This window comes from Narcine bancroftii, chromosome 2 (assembly GCF_036971445.1).
Source record: "Narcine bancroftii isolate sNarBan1 chromosome 2, sNarBan1.hap1, whole genome shotgun sequence".
NCBI classification, from domain to species: Eukaryota; Metazoa; Chordata; class Chondrichthyes; order Torpediniformes; family Narcinidae; genus Narcine; species Narcine bancroftii.
In genome coordinates, this window is record NC_091470.1 from 106,838,302 (window position 1) to 106,854,761 (window position 16,460).

The window sequence follows — 16,460 nt, forward strand, 5'->3', positions numbered from 1 at the left end:
CACTGACCACCGGCTGGTTCGCTGCAAGCTCAACCTTCACTTCAAGCTAAAGTCCAGGAACAGTAAAGCCCCCAGAAAGAGGTTCAATGTTGGAAACTTGCAGTCAGAAGAAGTGAGAGGAAACTTCCAGGAAAACCTCAAAGCAAAGCTCGAGGATGCAATCCGCCTCACGGACTCGTCCCCTGAAACCCTCTGGGATTAGCTAAAGACTACCATACTGCAATCCACTGAAGAGGTACTGGGCTTCTCCTGCAGGAAAAACAAGGACTGGTTCGACGAAAACAACCAGGAACTCCAGGAGCTGCTGGCAAAGAAGCGAGCTGCCCACCAGGCTCACCTTGCAAAGCCGTCCTGGCCAGAGAAGAATCGAGCCTTCCATCGCGCATGCAGCCATCTTCAGTGAAAACTCCGGGAGATCCAAAATGAGTGGTGGACTAGCCTCACCAAATGAACTCAGCTCAATGCGGACATTGGCGACTTCAGGGGTTTTTATGAGGTGCTTAAGGCTGTGTACGGCCCCTCACCCCAAGTCCAAAGCCCGCTGTGCAGCTCAGATGGCAAAGTACTCCTCAGCAACAAGATCTCCATCCTCAACCGATGGTCAGAACACTTCCAATTTCTTTTCAGTGCCAACCACTCAGTCCAAGAATCCGCCCTGCTCCAGCTCCCTCAACAGCCCCTAAGGCTAGAGCTGGATGAGGTCCTCACCAAGGAAGAGACATATAAGGCAATTGAACAACTGAAAAGTGGCAAAGCAGCAGGTATGGATGGAATCCCCCCCAGAGGTCTGGAAGGCTGGCGGCAAAACTCTGCATGCCAAACTGCATGAGTTATTCAAGCTCGGCTGGGACCAAGGAAAGCTCCCTCAGGACCTTCGTGATGCCATCATTATCACCCTGTACCAAAACAATGGCGAGAAATCAGACTGTTCAAACTACAGGGGAATCACGCTGCTCTTCATTGCAGGTAAAATCTTCGCTAGGATTCTCCTGAATAGAATAATACCTAGTGTCACTGAAAATGTTCTCACAGAATCACAGTGCAGCTTTTGCGCAAACAGAGGAACTACTAACATGGTCTTTGCCCTCAGACAGCTCCAAGAAAAGTGCAGAGAACAAAACAAAGGACTCTACATCACCTTTGTTGACCTCACCAAAGCCTTTGACACCGTGAGCAGGAAAGGGCTTTGGCAAATACGAGAGCACCTCGGATACCCCCAACATTCCTCAACATGGTTATCCAACTGCACAAAAACCAACAAGGTCGGGTCAGAGACAGCAATGACCTCTCTGAACCCTTCTCCGTTAACAATAGCGTGAAGCAAGGCTGCTTTCTCGCACCAACCCACTTTTCAATCTTCTTCAGCATGATGCTGAAACAAGCCATGAAAGACCTCAACAATGAAGACGCTGTTTACATCCGGTACTGCACGGATGGCAGTCTCTTGAATCTGAGGCACCTGCAAGCTCACACCAAGACACAAGTGCAACTTGTCTGTGAACTACTCTTTGCAGATGATGCTGCTTTAGTTGCCCATTCAGAGCCAGCTCTTCAGCGCTTGATGTCCTGTTTGCGGAAACTGCCAAAATGTTTGGCCTGGAAGTCAGCCTGAAGAAAACTGAGGTCCTCCATCAGCCAGCTCCCCACCATGACTACCAGCCACCCCCCCCCCCGCCCCCACATCTCCATCGGGCACACAAAACTCAAAACTGTCAACCAGTTTACCTATCTCAGCTCCACCATTTCATCGGATGCAAGGATCGACAATGAGATAGACAACAGACTCGCCAAGGCAAATAGTGCCTTTGGAAGACTACACAAAAGAGTCTGGAAAAACAACCAACTGAAAAACCTCACAAAGATTAGCGTATACAGAGACGTTGTCATACCCACACTCCTGTTCGGCTCCGAATCATGGGTCCTCTACTGACATCAACTACGGCTCCTAGAACGCTTCCACCAGCATTGTCTCCGCTCCATCCTCAACATTCATTGGAGCGACTTCATCCCTAACATCAAAGTACTCCAGATGGCAGAGGCCAACAGCATCGAATCCACGCTGCTGAAGATCCAACTGCACTGGGTAGGTCACGTCTCCAGAATGGAGGTCCATCGCCTTCCCAAGATCGTGTTATATGGCGAGCTCTCCACTGGCCACCGTGACAGAGGTGCACCGAAGAAGAGGTACAAGGACTGCCTAAAGAAATCTCTTGGTGCCTGCCGCATTGACCACCGCCAGTGGGCTGATATCGCCTCAAATCATGCATCTTGGCACCTCAAAGTTCGGCGGGCAGCAACCTCCTTTGAAGAAGACTGCAGAGCCCACCTCACTGACAAAAGACAAAGGAGGAAAAACCCAACGCCAAACCCCAACCAACCAATTTTCCTTTGCAACCGCTGCAACCGTGTCTGCCTGTCCCGCATCTGACTTGTCAGCCGCAAACGAGGCTACAGCTAACGTGGACATTATCCCTCCATAAATCTTCGTCTGCGAAGCCAAGCCAAAGAAGAAGAAAAATGTGTACCATTACACCCAATGTGCTTCCAGAGTCTAGAGCTGAACATAGCTTTCGGGTATTTAAATCTACTGCGGCAAGGAAGATTAATAACAACACATTAACGAATATGGCAGGATCTGAATAAAATCAGAAGTCCCTATCTCGCTTTGGACTGAATTGAATCACACATATACCTAACAGAAAAGCACTCTTCCTGAAATGTTCCTGTTGCATTTTGTAGACTGAGGAAACTATCGTGACAGACTCCCCTCATTAGCATTTATGGTAATTAATATTTTTTGCTTATTTTCTGATCCTTTCAAACTCAACGTGATGGCTGACTATTTATTTGCCTTCCACAAAGAGAACTCGTTCACAGAGACTTCATTCATAGCGCCCTCTTGCCTTTTGTTCTAATAATTCACACCTCCTTTTAACTTACCAACAACAGAGCAGTACGTGGATTCCCGGCGGGTGAGACCAGCTGCTGGGACTTCATGCTAATTAGCATCGATTTCCCTTGAGAAGCCCAAAGAGGTAAAATATTTCCTGTGGCTACCAAAACGGTGAAGGGGATATTGCGAGGGAGTATATGCATCCACCCGGGACACCCTTTCACAGATATTATGTACTTAAATATGAGGCAAATATCACTTTCATTCCTTAACTGAACAAAGGCCTGTGTTAAAAATTTTGTCAACAATCATCTCCGAGAGTCCAGGCTTCAGTCTTGCCCTCACCCAGTGGATTTTGCACGCTTTCCATGTTTTTGCTCTGGGTGACCAACTTTCTCCCCATATGCCAAAGACCAACCTTTTGCTGGGTTAACTGACCACTGTCAATTGCCTGTTGTGTGTGATTGAGTTTCAAAATATGTGCCGATGAGAATGATGGAAAAAATAACAATGAATTCCATAATTGGGTGTTGCTGGTCTGTGCATTTTCATTGGGATGGATGGCCTAATTCTATTTGTCTCCTAAGTCTTCTTTCACTGCATTGAATTTGAGTCAGCGATATTTCCAATGAGATGTCATCGGAATAAATTCATCTCATTGAGAGATCTGCAGGCACCAATAAATTGAAATGGGACCGTTTATTGCAAAATGCAGAAAGCTCTCAATTCATATGTTGTTGACAATTGGAAAGTGTGAAAACAAATGCCGTATACATTGTACTTTGCAAATGTAGTTTTATTCATTTCCTGGTTCACCACGAGTATTTAATTCTGTTGCTAATCCACATTAATAATTCATGTTTTCCTTTCAGGGTTGAAGAACTAGTTTCAAATATATAGTTAGAAACCGAATTGTGGTATCTACTGGCTTTTGCCATTGCAAAATAGAGTATTATGGAAACGTATAGCCAAATCTTTTATACATTTAAACTTTTTATGGGTCCTTTGGTAAAACAATAATATTTGAAATTAACACCAATAAATGAAAAAAATGAAGATAGGCGTGGATATTTGACGGAGGGTAAGCAGCAAGTGGAGACGTGGTGAACGGACTCTTCTTACATCATTCAACTGCAGACAATTTCAGAGAATCTTTGGGAAATAGATTTCCAACTAAGTCATTCTTTCTAAATATGATAGTGTGGTAAAATCGGGATTTATTTATCGCACCTATTGATCATTGAGTACGTGGCGCTGAATTTCCTTTCCGAAATGTCCATGGAGTCTTTGATAGAATAATATTTTGTGAGCATTTGGAAAAAGGATTTAGGAGTTACGTATATGCATGTATTTTTTTTCCAGAACTAAGGAGACTTTATGTTATAAAGGAACAGAATTAATTGGACTGAAACTTATTTATCTGAGTGTGAAATAGGCGAGACGATAACCTCTACACCATTTTGGTTCTGCTGACTATCCATCGTTATTTTCTGTTCTTCAGCATCTTACTATATCGCATTGAGACTGAGTCCACAAGTTTAACTGATTTTTAACATTATTTCAACATGGAGTCCTTGAAATTGGAGATCTTCCATCATTTCTTTTCTAAATGCCAATTCCTCTTGCACGTTGCAGTGGCGTTTACTTTGGTGAACACAAATCATAGGCCAGGACAGACATAAAACTGAGGTCAGACAGCTTATTGAAGACATTAATGTGCTGAGTGGATCATAAGTGGAAACTTTTTTAGCAATAAGTTGATTTGTTTATTTTTATTTGAATGTTTCCGTAACAGACACTCATCATTTTAAAAACTTGTCTATCTATTCATTACCCTGAGGTGCAAAGGTATTTTCTTCTGACATTTCAAAATTCAGAACGATATCCGTATTCCAGTCTGTATCTTTTGCTCACCCAGTGAGAGAACGAGTAATGCATTAGGTTGCTCCGTTTGGTATATCTTGGATTTGAATATATTTTCGCAAAACTATGAGCATATCAATATATAAATTTCCATATGAAACATAAATTATGTTGCCTCTATTATTACATTTATCATATCAGTATTCAACAGTTACTGAACATTATGCAAACTTAATGTATGGCTGTAAATAAAAGCCTTACATAATCAACAAACGAATAATTTGATCCCATCTGTTGCCCAATCATATACATATGGATATAAATTATATGCAAAGGATAAAAATTCTATTAAATTGTGAATCCATACAATTCGATTTTCATCATTCGTCCAGTTCACGGGTGTAAAGATTGTAACATTCAAGTTATGGGGAACACTATGAAGAGATTTCAGTAACTGTATTTTCCATAAGATTACGAGTGATGATAGCTCAAATCATAAGGCAGAATAGGCATGACTATGGTCAGACAGTTTTTTGAAGCCATTAATATGCAGAATGGAACATCATTGGATTTGTTTAAAATAAGTTGATTTGTAGATTTGAGGAATTGTATGTTCATCTGTACGCAAAGTTAGAAATCATGTTCTAGCCCTTATAAAGTCCTAAGAAGTATATATCCGGATATTAATGCTGGGTTTACCTGAAATATAATCCAAAAACAAGACATTTAAGCTTGACATGCCTCCTTGTTGACAACATTCACCTGCAATTCACTTTATATTTAATTGCAAAACCAAGGTCCGTCTGAACATATCAGAGCAATTAAATGGTACAAATAAGGCATGATATTGAAATAAATGTAAACTTGCTTTTTCACCTTGATAATGTTATATTGCAATTCATTATCGTTAAATGTGAACACCATGGAAATAGTTTGATCGGTCGAATTCATGTACTCCGACCGTCCTATCGATTAATGCTCATCGTTTTCCCATTTTGCTTGAATTCGTTTGCATTCCGGGCACCCATCTTCATCTCTTTCATTTTCCTGTCTCTTCCACTTCCCCGTGCACTTTGTTCCACAAGTTATAAACCCTCTGAGTGGAATACCTTCCCGCTCAGGCTTCACTGAAACATGTCACGATTAGACCCCATAAACTTTGCAAATTAAGTGTGATTATCTGAAATATCCAATAGATCCATAAATTTATGATCCAGTTCAAAGTCACCCCTCAGCCTCCTGCATCCCACTGACAGAAGCAACAGCCAACCAAAGTCGCGCAAGTCACACCATGTTACGGATTTCATGTGGCTCCGTGGAAGTTTCCAGTTGATTTTAAATCATTAACTCTGATACACACTCTCCTGATATACACATTGCAGATCGCGCCCCATGGTGTATACAGGCGCGAAGTTGTCATTCAGGACACCACACCTACTCAGTTCACTGACTTCCACTTTCGTCCCGAAGAGGACCTGGCTAGCCATTTGTCTGAAACATATTTAGCAAAAGCTTTTGGAATAATTTATTAATTGTGCCGACCCAGGCTCCCTTATGCCCACTTCTCATCCACTATAATCTTCAAATAATTCATTTGATGACAACTTTCTGCGCCTGTCTTACGTAGCCTTCCTTTCCTGAAAACAAGAATTGATTTAATTTCTCCGTGAACCTTGTCATCCTTGCTACTTCCTTTTACATGTTCTTTCCTTTGTGCTTCTTCCAGAACTGGCATATATGCAATCATTCACTAAGCGCTAGCCCATAGGGAATGGACACATGTAATGGAAGCATTGTGCTTACCGTCCTCCAAGGGAAGCTGTGAATTATGGAACCGGACCGTCCTCTCATGTCGACACTGGTGGTGTGAACAGCTCATCGTGACGATTATCACGTACGTCTGAAGAGCAACCAGAAAATTGGGATCTATGAGAGACCATTCATAAATAGACTGAAAATGAAGTTGAATGTTGTGACCAGGGCCAAAGTCATAGAGGGTTCGGGAAAGGAAGCAGAAATTGGGTAATGAAGTTATATAATCAGCAATGAACGTTGTGCATATTGGCAGAGCATTAAGGGGATGAATAGGCGACACCAGGACCTTCTTCACATTATGGCGATGATGATCAATAGATATTTGACATAATTAAGGAGCGAGGATAATCCAAATTCTTACCAAGAAGGGGATTTCAACCATTACCAGTTCCGCAAAAGGGCTTTTTTTAGAGAGCCGGCAGCAAGACAGATTTATGGTGCCCATTGCCATTCGTGTGCAAATGGAACTTGCAGTTTGACACTGAATGAGGAGAATTAAATATCACATACGTGGATCATATTGATCCATCAGAATCGCCCACTCGCACTTATACATTGTTTTTATGAAACTTGGCATTAAACATAGTTTATTTGAATGGTTTGATTCAAAGACAACTATATGATGTGGGTGTAACAGAGACATAATTCACCAATGGTGTTGTGATCTCCGTGGACAACAGTGAGCATGAGCGGATCATTCGCAGCACTGCCCGCCCTCAACCGACAGTCTTTGGAATCATGATTTTGCTCTCATCACGTTTATAGTCGACAGGGCCTATATCTAAGAGGAAATAAATACTGAAAATAGCAAGAAAGTGCGAAATTCCCTCTCGGGTGATTCGCAGTTCGACGGATGAAATATCTTGAGCCTTGTTCTGGATATTAATACTGGGCACAAACACTTCGAGCTCATTTCATACATCAGTGCCGACAAAGCAGTCTGATCAAACAAATAATGGTCATTACTTCGTTCCATTCCACAGTTGGCTGCACTCGAGTGAGATGTTTCAAATTCAAACATGATAACTGGCTTATTTTAACATAATCCCATTAAAATAGTTATATTCACTGTTATTTCACGACAGACATATCCGGAGAGATTTTGATCACAAACTGATTAGATAAAGTCGAAAGCCCCAAAATGCGTCAAACCATAAAAACGGGAATTGTTTCCATGAGGAGGTTCCGGCTCCAGAAGTGCAGCATCTGAAGGATCGCTCATGTAATATTCTATTTGATCGATGAAATCGATCGATCCAGAGTCTAGAGATCAATACAATTACAGTTATCGTAGAGATTATTTTGGATATTGGGGCAGTATTCACAGTTGTTTATTATGACAATGACGGTATCGTGGTATGACACAAGACATCATTGCAGGAAACCATACAATAAGACAGCTGGATCATGGAGATGGTGATTTCGTTTTTGGGAAGAAGTTCTTTCCGGCCTTGTCTATCCGTGTATCGTGTCAAACCCTATGTTTTAAGTTAGAAACTAGTGCAAGCAACTGGGCTACAAACTATTGGATCATTGGGATCTCTTTTGGGGAATGTATGACCTATTCGAAAAGAATGGATGACACTTGAACCAAAAGGGTTCCAATATCCCGGCGGGCAGGTTTAATATGACAGTTATGCCGAGTTTAAACTAAATGGGCACGGGGTGGGAGCAAGCGTGCTTCTGCTGATTATGGGGGAAACAGCAGAAGAGCGAAGAAAGTGTGCAGCAAAGATGACATGCAATCGACGAGACAAAATAATGTCCAGAGGGATGACACATACTGAAGACATTCAAACACTGGTCTGTAAGCATTGTACTGAAAAGCGCAAAGCATTCGAAACAAGTGGATGATCTTGATGTATAGATGCAGACTGGAGGGTACGATGTTGTGGCCATTACCGGTTGGTGGTGAGAGGGAGGATGCTATTGGGAGGTGAACGTCCAAGTATCCATGGAGCATCGCAAGGAAAGGAAGATAGATGGAAAGGGTCCCATGTCACTGCTGGTAAACAACAATACTAAATAATTGGAAAGAATGGACATAATATCAGAAGAGGTTGATTCCTAATGGGTTCAATGAAGGAATTGATGAATAGCATGAGACAGTGCAAAGTCTCAAGGAAATGATCTCCCAGTCTTTAATGAATGAAGGAATCGTAAAGGATTAAATACACGAAATGGCAGTAATGTACAGGCCTTTAAACAGCAGCCCGGATTTCCATTATTAATTTCCACCGGAAATAGAAGAGGCATGTCAGAAGGACAATGTTAAAATAATGATGGAGAATTTTAACATGAAATCAGATTGGAAAGTTAGGTCTGTGCGAGATCTTAAGAGCGAGAGTTCGTGAAAAGCCTATGTTATGGCTTTTGAAGTAGCCATGGGCAATGGCAAGGCAGAGTGACATTCCTGTAAATGGTTGTTCAGTCACGAGCTCTTATTTACAAGATGTAACGCTTTATTTTTTTGCTCTCGCCTGACGTGCACTTTATCGGAGGGAATGTCTTTTTTTTTCCTTTTTAACTATTTTTATTGTTTTACATAAGTAAACAGATGCATGCGGAAAATTGGTAAAATATACAACAGACCTGTAACCCAGAAAATTTGTCTAAATTATACACTACATCTATAAAGTAAAGAATCTTACAATTATATCCTAAATATTATAATTTTCACGCTTATCACATGAGCCTGTTACCAAGTTGAAGTTCTGTAATTAAAGTATACATTGTACCTGGAGTAATATAGTAAAGTGCTGAAATACAGGTTTTTCATAAAAATAGAAGTCCTGAAAGTAGCTTAGGAAAGATCTCCGTAAATTTTGAAACTGAGCAGCGCACTTAGATTGCGCGCTCATTTCATACTTCAATGCCTACAAAACAGTCTGACCAAACAAATAATGGCACCGTTTCATTGCAAATGAGGGTACACGCCAGATATTTGTTTCATATTCAACCCTGCTCACAGGCTTCCTGTAACACAAACCTCATTTTTAAAATCATTCATTTGTAGTGAAATTCTCTGCTATTTCACGTCGTATGTATGGGGATAGACTTTGACAACAGAAAATAGTAAAATAATATAAAGTGGAACATCCCTAATAAGTGTCGAAACATTAGGACAGAAACCGTTTCCATGCAGGTATTCGGGCTCTAGAAATGAACCATAACATAACAATTACAGCACGGAAACAGGCCATTAGGCCCTTCTAGTCCGCACCGAACTAAACACCCCTTTCTAGTCCCACCTCCCTGCACAATGCCCATAACCCTCCATCTTCTTCTCATCTATATACCTGTCCAACCTTTTCTTAAATAATACAATTGACTCCGCCGCCACTATTTCTCCCGGAAGATCATTCCACACGGCTACCACTCTCTGAGTAAAGAAATTCCCCCTCATGTTACCTCTAAACCTCTGCCCCTTAATTCTTAACTCATGTCCTCTTATTTTAATCTTTCCTCATCTTAACGGAAATAGTCTATCCACATCCATTCTGTCTATCCCTTTCATAATCTTAAATATTTCTATCAAATCCCCTCTCAACCTTCTACGCTCCAAAGAATAAAGACCTAATCTGTCCAATCTCTCCCTATACTCTACATGCTTAAACCCAGGTAACATTCTGGTAAACCTTCTCTGCACTCTCTCCACTCTGTTTATACCCTTCCTATAATTAGGCGACCAGAACTGCACACAGAACTCCAAATTAGGCCGCACCAACGTCTTATACAATCTCAACATCACCTCCCAACTCCTATATTCCATGCAATGATTGATAAAGGCCAGCATACTAAAAGCCTTCTTCACCACCCTATTCACGTGAGTTTCTACCTTCAGGGAATGATGTACCGTCACTCCTAAATCTTTCTGCTCTTCTGTATTCCTCAATGCTCTCCCATTTACCACGTATGTCCTATTCTGATTCTTCTTACCAAAATGAAGCACCTCACACTTATCAGCATTAAATTCCATCTGCCATTTTTCAGCCCACTTTTCTAAGCAGCCCAAATCCCTCTGCAATCCTTGAAAACCTTCTTCATTATCCACTATTCCACCTATCTTAGTATCGTCTGCATATTTACTAATCCAATTCACCACCCCATTATCTAGATCATTAATGTATATAACGAACAACAATGGGCCCAATACAGATCCTTGAGGCACACCACTGGTCACCGACCTCCAACCTGACAGACAATTATCCACTACCACTCTCTGGCCTCTCCCTTTCAGCCAATGTTCAATCCATTTGACTATCTTAAAATTTATACCTAAAGACTGCACCTTCCTAACTAACCTAACTAACCTAACAACCATCCGCTTGTGTCATATTCCATTTGATGAAATCAGCGGAATCAAACGCGAGAAAGCAATGCAATTGACAGTTATTGTAGAGATAATTTGTGGGCTTTGAGACAAATGCTTTATTATAACAATGAGGGGATCCCATAACAAAAAAGGTTGAATGTCACATGACACCTTTGCGGAATACCATTTAATGCAACAACTCGGTTTACTCATGAAGGTGGTGATTCTAGTTTCGGGCAGAAGCTCGTTCTGGCCATTTAAACCCTTTCAGCCTAATTACACTTTATTAACCTACTCATACCGTTCATTTTGGAGGGTGGGCGGAAACCGGAGCTCCGGTGGAAAGCCCACGCAAATTTCGTCGAGAAACTGCAAACTCCAACAGACATTGGCGGATTGGACCAACCGTGCTAATTGTGCAGATGACCAACATCATTTCGAATGTTAATGCAATTGATGCGATCACTAAGATTGATGCAGAAATTCGGACTGGCATGATAATCTTTGATGTAAGAATATTCCTGATATTTGTTTGCATCTGCTCGATATTGTCATTACAAATAATTATGGAAGAAGAAGCCGCGATAAAAAAAATGGTTCGAAATTCTTCCTTCAGAAGTGGTATAAAAAGTGTTCAAGGCAGTTGAAACATTAGGGGAATAAGGGCAGTGGGTGGATTGGTAAATAGAGCAGATGTGAAAAATTACAGAGAGGGGACGCTTGTCAAGATGGCGTAGAGGGCAGACATACGATCCTAATCCTCCCCAGCCAGTTTTTTAAGCACCCGTCTTTAAACTTTATTTCAGTGAATAAAAGCTCTGTTTTTATTTTTAAGAACATTACTGGTTCACAATGGCAACCAATATTTTAAAAAACAAAGGCTCAATTACAGAAAAAACTACCTTTTAAAAGTGCTGAAGAATTGAGGCCTTCCTGTCCAGCTGAAACCATGGAATTGTCATTTGGAACCTCCAAGGCACAGAGAACTTCTGCCAGGCTAAGTATTACACTGGTGCCGACCTTGTCTCCGCAAGACGGCACCGGCTTGTTGACGAGCTCGACCAGTGTTGATCTGCATGTTTGCGATGTCGGACACGTGGGCGACCTGACTTAGAGGAGGGCCCTCGAGTCTGCGCTGCTATCAGGTGATCCGGGGACGTGCAGAATGGTGTTGGAAACTACCTCTGTGTGGTTCCTGGACTTGCCGGGCATGTGCAGTGCCTCCAGGGTCCGTGATCTAATGGAACACGTGTGGCCTGTGGGGGGGGGGGGGCCCGAGCGATGGCATCCCAACATGGTCGTGGTGCTACTGTCGGGTGTAAAGACCCGTAGCTGCACAGGGAAAGGCCTGAGAATGATGGAAGAAGAAGAGGACTTAACTTTAACAGTAGCTCACAGGAACAACTGGAGGTGGAGTTTAGAGAAGGTAGGCCTCAAGATGTGGAACTGGAATCTGGAATGGAGTCTGTTTGTGCAGTTTTGGAAGATTTTGCTTACCATCTGGACAATATATCTAAACAAATGACTCAAGGGTTTTAAGTGACAACTAAAATATCTGATATGTCTGAAGATATGTCTACACTTAAGAAGGACATCAATAAATGTATTAAATCAGTGGATACAGTACAAGAAAATTTTAAAAATTGAAACAGCTTTTCCTGAATGTAAAGATCAAGTCGTACATTATAAGGAAAAAATAGAGAAAGTGGAAGATTCATTTGTGGATTTGGGAATTCAGAAGAAAGAATTACTGAAAAAAAATTGATTCATTGGAAAATCAAAGTGGATAAATAATGTGAAAATTGTGGGTCTTCCAGAAGATATTGAAGGGTCCAATCCAATAAAAAATTTTAATAACTGGACCCCTGAGGTGCTGGGTAAAGAGTTTTTATCGGGAGGTCTAGTATTGGAGAGGGCACATAAAGCATTACGAAAGAAACCATTACAGGGACAACCACCATGAGCGGTCTTACTTCAGCATTTGAACTTCCAAGACAGAGAAATGATTTGATGGTTGGTGGTACAGAAGGCAAGACAAAGTCAATCTCCAATGATGACTCAGAACTATACAGTATTTTTCTATGCAGATTTGAGTCAAGAAATTATTAGGCATCAATGGGAGTTTAATTTGGCTAAAGAAGTGTTGAGGCGGAAGAGATATAAATTTACTTTTTGATATCCTGCTGTGTTTAAGGTCTTTTATGGCAATTTTCAATCTCAATTTTTTGAGAATGATCATGATGGGTTAGTATTTGTTAATTCATTACCGGACGTACATTGTCATGGAAGAGCTTCATCATCATTGTCTAAAAGGAGGGCCAATGGAAATGGAAATGGGCAGAATGGAAATAATGCGAAAAATGGAAAGAAAGAAGTTTTAACTCAAAGTCTTATTGACATTGAAGATCCGAAACAATAATTGGGATGGAGTCATTGGATTGAATATCTTTATAGTAATGAATTGTATTAATATGAATGATGTATTTCTGGCTGTGGAAGATGGATGGCACTGAAATCTTTGATAGTCATCTGCCACTAGTGGGGTTTACCATGCCCACTCTTTAGGGCATTACTACCTTTGGGCAGTGTTTCTTTTTGAGGGGGAATAATTACAATTTTTTTTAAATATTTAGGGAGGGAGAGTGGTTTTCATTTATTAGAAGAGGAGTGATCATTTCTATTAAGTGCCTATATTGTTAGTTTGTTAAGATGTCTGGTTTGAAATTTGCAACTTTTAATGTTCAGGGATTGAATAATCTGATTAACTGAAAGTGAGTTTTAGTTTATATTAGGAAAATGAAAATTGATATTGCTTTTTTACAAGAAACACATTTGAATGAAAAGTAACATTTGAAATTGAAGAGAAATTGGGTTGGACATGTGATCTTTTCTTTGTTTAATTCTAAGGCAAAGGGTGTAACAATTCTAAATCATAATCATTTGTCGTTTGGATTGCTTACTATGGAAGGGAATGCTGGAAGGGTTTTAAAGGTGAATTGTAATTTTTTTAATGAATTTTGGATTTTGCTTAATATTTATGCACCTAATGTGGATGATGAGTGTTTTATTTCAGATTTTTTTTTGTTATTAAGTCGTTAAAGAAAATATTTTAGATGGGGAGATTTTAATTATGTTTTGGATCCTTTGTTGGAGAGATCCCCTAAAATGTATAAAGAAATAAAAGTTGGTGATACAAATTGGGGCCTTGATGAAGGATGTAAATTTAGTAGATATTTGGAGAAGGGTTAATCCTACAGAAAAAGATTTGTCTTTTTATTCTTCTCAACATGATTCATTCTCTAGAATAGGTTTTTTTTAGTATCAGCACATTTAAAAGGAAGGGTATTACAGGCAGAATAGAAAAGTAGAGTTATATCAGATCACTCTTTATTATATTATCCTATGAACCAAGCCATGAAAGACCCCAACAATGAAGACGCTGTTTACATCCGGTACCGCACGGATGGCAGTCTCTTCAATCTGAGGCGCCTGCAAGCTCACACCAAGACACAAGAGAAACTTGTCCGTGAACTACTCTTTGCAGATGATGCCGCTTTAGTTGCCCATTCAGAGCCAGCTCTTCAGCGCTTGACGTCCTGCTTTGCGGAAACTGCCAAAATGTTTGGCCTGGAAGTCAGCCTGAAGAAAACTGAGGTCCTCCATCAGCCAGCTCCCCACCATGACTACCAGCCCCCCCCACATCTCCATCGGGCACACAAAACTCAAAACGGTCAACCAGTTTACCTATCTCGGCTGCACCATTTCATCAGATGCAAGGATCGACAATGAGATAGACAACAGACTCGCCAAGGCAAATAGCGCCTTTGGAAGACTACACAAAAGAGTCTGGAAAAACAACCAACTGAAAAACCTCACAAAGATAAGCGTATACAGAGCCGTTGTCATACCCACACTCCTGTTCGGCTCCGAATCATGGGTCCTCTACCGGCACCACCTACGGCTCCTAGAACGCTTCCACCAGCGTTGTCTCCGCTCCATCCTCAACATCCATTGGAGCGCTCACACCCCTAACGTCGAGGTACTCGAGATGGCAGAGGTCGACAGCATCGAGTCCACGCTGCTGAAGATCCAGCTGCGCTGGATGGGTCACGTCTCCAGAATGGAGGACCATCGCCTTCCCAAGATCGTATTATATGGCGAGCTCTCCACTGGCCACCGTGACAGAGGTGCACCAAAGAAAAGGTACAAGGACTGCCTAAAGAAATCTCTTGGTGCCTGCCACATTGACCACCGCCAGTGGGCTGATAACGCCTCAAACCGTGCATCTTGGCGCCTCACAGTTTGGCGGGCAGCAGCCTCCTTTGAAGAAGACCGCAGAGCCCACCTCACTGACAAAAGGCAAAGGAGGAAAAACCCAACACCCAACCCCAACCAACCAATTTTCCCTTGCAACCGCTGCAATCGTGTCTGCCTGTCCCGCATCGGACTGGTCAGCCACAAACGAGCCTGCAGCTGACGTGGACTTTTTACCCCCTGCATAAATCTTCGTCCGCGAAGCCAAGCCAAAGATATTATCCTATGAAAGTTCAGAAGTAGTACATTTATGTTATAGATGGAGATTTAATACAATGTTGAAAAAAACAGAGTTTGTTACTTTTGTTTAAGAACAGATTGCTTTTTTCTCATCTGAAAATGCTAATTCAGTAAAAAGTCCTTTTGTGTTTTGGGATGCATTAAAAGCTTATTTAAGCAGGCAGATAATTAGTTACACCACTAAAGTTAAGAAATGGCATATGGTTGAAAGCTTTGAATTAGAAAAGCAAATTGATGAATTGGAGAAGGAATTTCAGAAGGAAGTGACAGAATATAAAACAAAGTGACTTTTACTAAAATGAAACTGCGTTATAATACGTTGCAGACTTATCAATTTGAATGTTTAATTAATTGATCTAAGCAGCGATATTATGAGTTGGGTGAGAGGGCACATAAAGTACTTGAATGGCAGTTAAAGAAGGAACAGGTTTCATGAGTTATTAATGCTGTAAAAAAGAATTCAACAGTTACCTATAAACCTCAATAAATTAATGACCAGTTCTATTCATTTATTAAAAAATTATATTCTTCTGAGGGGAAACAGAATAATGGTTCTATTGAATTCTTTTTACCTAAATTAATGTTATCAGCATTAGAAAAAGAGGATGTTATGGATTTGGAAGCTCCATTTACAGAATTAGAGATGAAGACAGCTATGATGGAAATGCCCAATGGAAAGTCACCAGGTGATTATAGGTTTTCAGTGGAATTTTATGAAACATTATATGAAGATTTATCTTCGGTGTTTGGGGAGGTATTAGAACAAGTGACTGAACATTGTGAATTACCAGAATCTTGTTCTAGTGCTTTAATTGCTGTAATCCCAAAAAACGATAGAGTCCATTGAAAGTATCTTCATATAGACCTATTTCTTTATTGAATAAATAATAACTAAAATGCTAGCAAATCGACTTGATAAGTACTTACCTAAATTGATACATGTTGATCAAACAGGTTTTATTAAAAATAGAAATGCTTCAGATAATATTCTTCGATTGATAAATTTGGTCAACACATATC

The 16,460-nt window shown here is 40.8% G+C and overlaps 1 protein-coding gene across 1 annotated transcript in view; it reads left to right on the top strand.

The window, feature by feature from the left end:
* Window positions 1-767: 767 nt before the first annotated feature.
* The window catches only part of LOC138752920 (probable G-protein coupled receptor 139), a 32,774-nt gene continuing 17,081 nt past the window's right edge, over window positions 768-16,460 (top strand). The window contains exons 1-2 of the mRNA XM_069915532.1: window positions 768-966; window positions 16,031-16,194. Of these exons, the coding sequence (XP_069771633.1) occupies window positions 768-966; window positions 16,031-16,194 (363 nt within the window). The remainder of the gene's footprint in view (window positions 967-16,030; window positions 16,195-16,460) is intronic.